The following is a 2,743-nucleotide window of genomic DNA, read 5'->3' as shown; positions in this document are numbered from 1 at the left end:
TCTGGTTGGGAACCTGGGGGTGATCACGCTGATCCTGCTGGACTCTCGTCTCCACACTCCCATGTACGTTTTCCTCAGCCACCTCTCCCTGATGGACTTTGGTTACTCCACAGCCGTCACTCCCAAAGTGATGGCTGGATTCCTCACGGGAGACAAGGTCATTTCCTACAAAGCTTGTGCTGCTCAGTTTTTCTTGTTTGCTGTCTTTCTCGCTGTGGAAACTTTTCTCTTGTCTTTAATGGCCTATGACCGTCATGCAGCAGTGTGCAAGCCACTCCATTACACCAACATCATGACACCAAGAGTGTGTGCCTGGATGGTCGTAGCGGCCTACGTCCTCGGTTTTCTAGTGGCCTCTGTGCACACTTGGAATGCATTCAGTCTCTCTTTCTGCAGATCCAACGTGATTGATCACTTTTTCTGTGATGCTACTCCTGTCCTGGCTCTCTCATGCTCAGACAACAACAGAAGCGAGATAGTGTTTTTTGTTTTGGTGAGCTTCAATATCGCCTTTACTCTCCTGATCATCTTGATCTCTTACCTGTTTATCTTTGTCACCATTCTGAGGGTGCGCTCATCTGAAGGACATCAGAAGGCCTTTTCCACCTGTGCTTCCCACCTCACTTCCGTCTCCATCTTCTATGCGACAGGCGCCTTCATGTACCTACAGCCCGGCTCCCGCCATTCCATGAGCACAGACAAGATGGCGTCTGTGTCCTACGCCATAGTCATCCCCATGCTGAATCCGCTGATCTATAGTCTGCGGAACAAAGAGGTCAAGAGGGCGCTAAAAAAGGCTGTGGGGAAAGCAAAGTTTTCTATAAGATTCATATCTTAATTATATAGAAACAACAGTAGTATGGTTTCCTATACTTGCTAGGGAAAATACTGACTTGCTAGGTCAATAATTATCTAAATATTTTATGTCCTTTCTCAAGTTCTTTTTGAGTCTAGGAAGCAAACATGTGGACAAAATGAGTTCTCAGGAATAATAACTTAAGGAGAATCAACCATGAACCTATGATTTATATTTCAAATTTTCTTTTAAATTAATTTTTACTGCATATTTGTTTCCATAATTACCCACATTCATATGTATATTTATGCTTATATGCATATTTAAGTACATGCCCACATGCGTCTTACCAGTGTAAACCACATGCAACTCACACACTCATGAGTGAACAGAAAAATGAGTTCAAGAAACAAATGGGACTTGTCTAGTTTTATAGTATAGCCTGAAGCAATGGTTTTGGTGTCTGATAAGGCCGTGGCACCCCACTCCACTACTCTTGCCTGGAGAATCCCATGGATGGAGAAGCCTGGTAGGCTGCAGTCCATGGGGTCTCACAGAGTCGGACACGACTGAGCAACTTCACTTTCACTTTTCACTTTCATGCATTGGAGAAGGAAATGGCAACCGACTCCAGTGTTCTTGCCTGGAGAATCCCACGGACGGGGGAGCCTGGTGGGCTGTCGTCTATGGGGTTGCACAGAGTCGGACACAACTGACGCGATTTAGCAGCAGCAGCAGCAGCAACACATTCCTAAATATTAATCTGTATGTTTTTAAATAGAAATAAACATTTGGTATGTAAATTAAAGACACACACACACAACTCTTTATTTGAAGATATTTCATTTTAATAATATTTGTCCTGAATATCCTTTGCTCTAGGTTTACTACATAATGCTTTTGTCTTATTCTTTTTTCAGTGATAATAAACATCACTATATGAACCTCTTTTTAAAACGTTTTCTTTCTTTATTTCTTTATGGCTCTTCTGAGTCTTCATGGACTCGTGCAGGCTTTCTCTAAATGTGATGAGCAGGGGCTGCTTTTCCGTGCAGTGCACAGGCTTGCCATTGTGGGCGTCTCTGGCTTCGGAGCGCAGGCTCTCTGGTCTGGGCTCCGCACTTGCAGCTTGAGGCCCTAGAATGAAGGCTCAGTAGTTGTGGCTCACAGGCTTAGTGCTTGGCAGAATGTGAGATCTTGCCAGACAAGGGATGGGACCCTCACCCTCTGCACTGTTAGGCAGACTCCTAACCACTGGACAACCAGGAATGACCCCATACGAGCATCTTTATTTAACTCAATTTTCATCTTTATTGACACATTACCCATATTATCATCTTCATGTGACAATTTTAATGAAAAAAGAATAGCAGAGTATAAGATAAGGAACTAATGAAAACATGTTTTAACTCACTGAAGTAAAAATAACAACTTTTAAGTTTACAGTAAGCCTTGACTCTTTGTCTTCAGATGCTCAGCCCAGGACACATTTTATGTTCCTTCCTTCCTGTGGACAGTCAGGTCACCAATGGACAGATCTCCATTCAGACTCAAGTTGAAGGCTGAACTGACTGATACTTACCACACTCTAAGAATAACCTAACATACTTTTTAAAGTTGGGTATATTAGAACACTAAGACTCATTCAAAGATATGATGATACTTATAAAAATATCTTTTACAAAGAGAACAGTATCAAATTAATTGAGTCTAAAGAGAATTTCTTTGAATTATCATTTCCTATGTAGTGGGTAGCTCAAACTACTGCACAATTGCACTCATCTCACACACTAGTAAAGTAATGCTAAAAATTCTCCAAGCCAGGCTTCAGCAATATGTGAACTGTGAACTTCCTGATGTTCAAGCTGGTTTAGAAAGGCAGAGGAACCAGAGATCAAATTGCCAACATCCACTGGATCATGGAAAAAACAGAGAGTTTCAGAAAAA

At 42.1% G+C, this 2,743-nt stretch overlaps 1 protein-coding gene across 1 annotated transcript; it reads left to right on the top strand.

Moving 5' to 3' along the window:
* Window positions 1–7: 7 nt before the first annotated feature.
* On the top strand, window positions 8–838 carry LOC104986813 (olfactory receptor 5B12-like; the record flags this gene model as incomplete). The annotated part of the gene is made up of 1 exon (XM_010837492.1): window positions 8–838. A coding segment is annotated over one exon (831 nt), but the record flags the coding sequence as incomplete, so codon positions are not given.
* Window positions 839–2,743: the final 1,905 nt, after the last annotated feature.

The sequence above is a fragment of the Bison bison genome, unplaced genomic scaffold (genome assembly GCF_000754665.1).
Source record: "Bison bison bison isolate TAMUID 2011002044 unplaced genomic scaffold, Bison_UMD1.0 scf7180017845855, whole genome shotgun sequence".
Taxonomy (NCBI): domain Eukaryota; kingdom Metazoa; phylum Chordata; class Mammalia; order Artiodactyla; family Bovidae; genus Bison; species Bison bison.
This window is presented reverse-complemented; position numbering and strand designations above follow the sequence as displayed.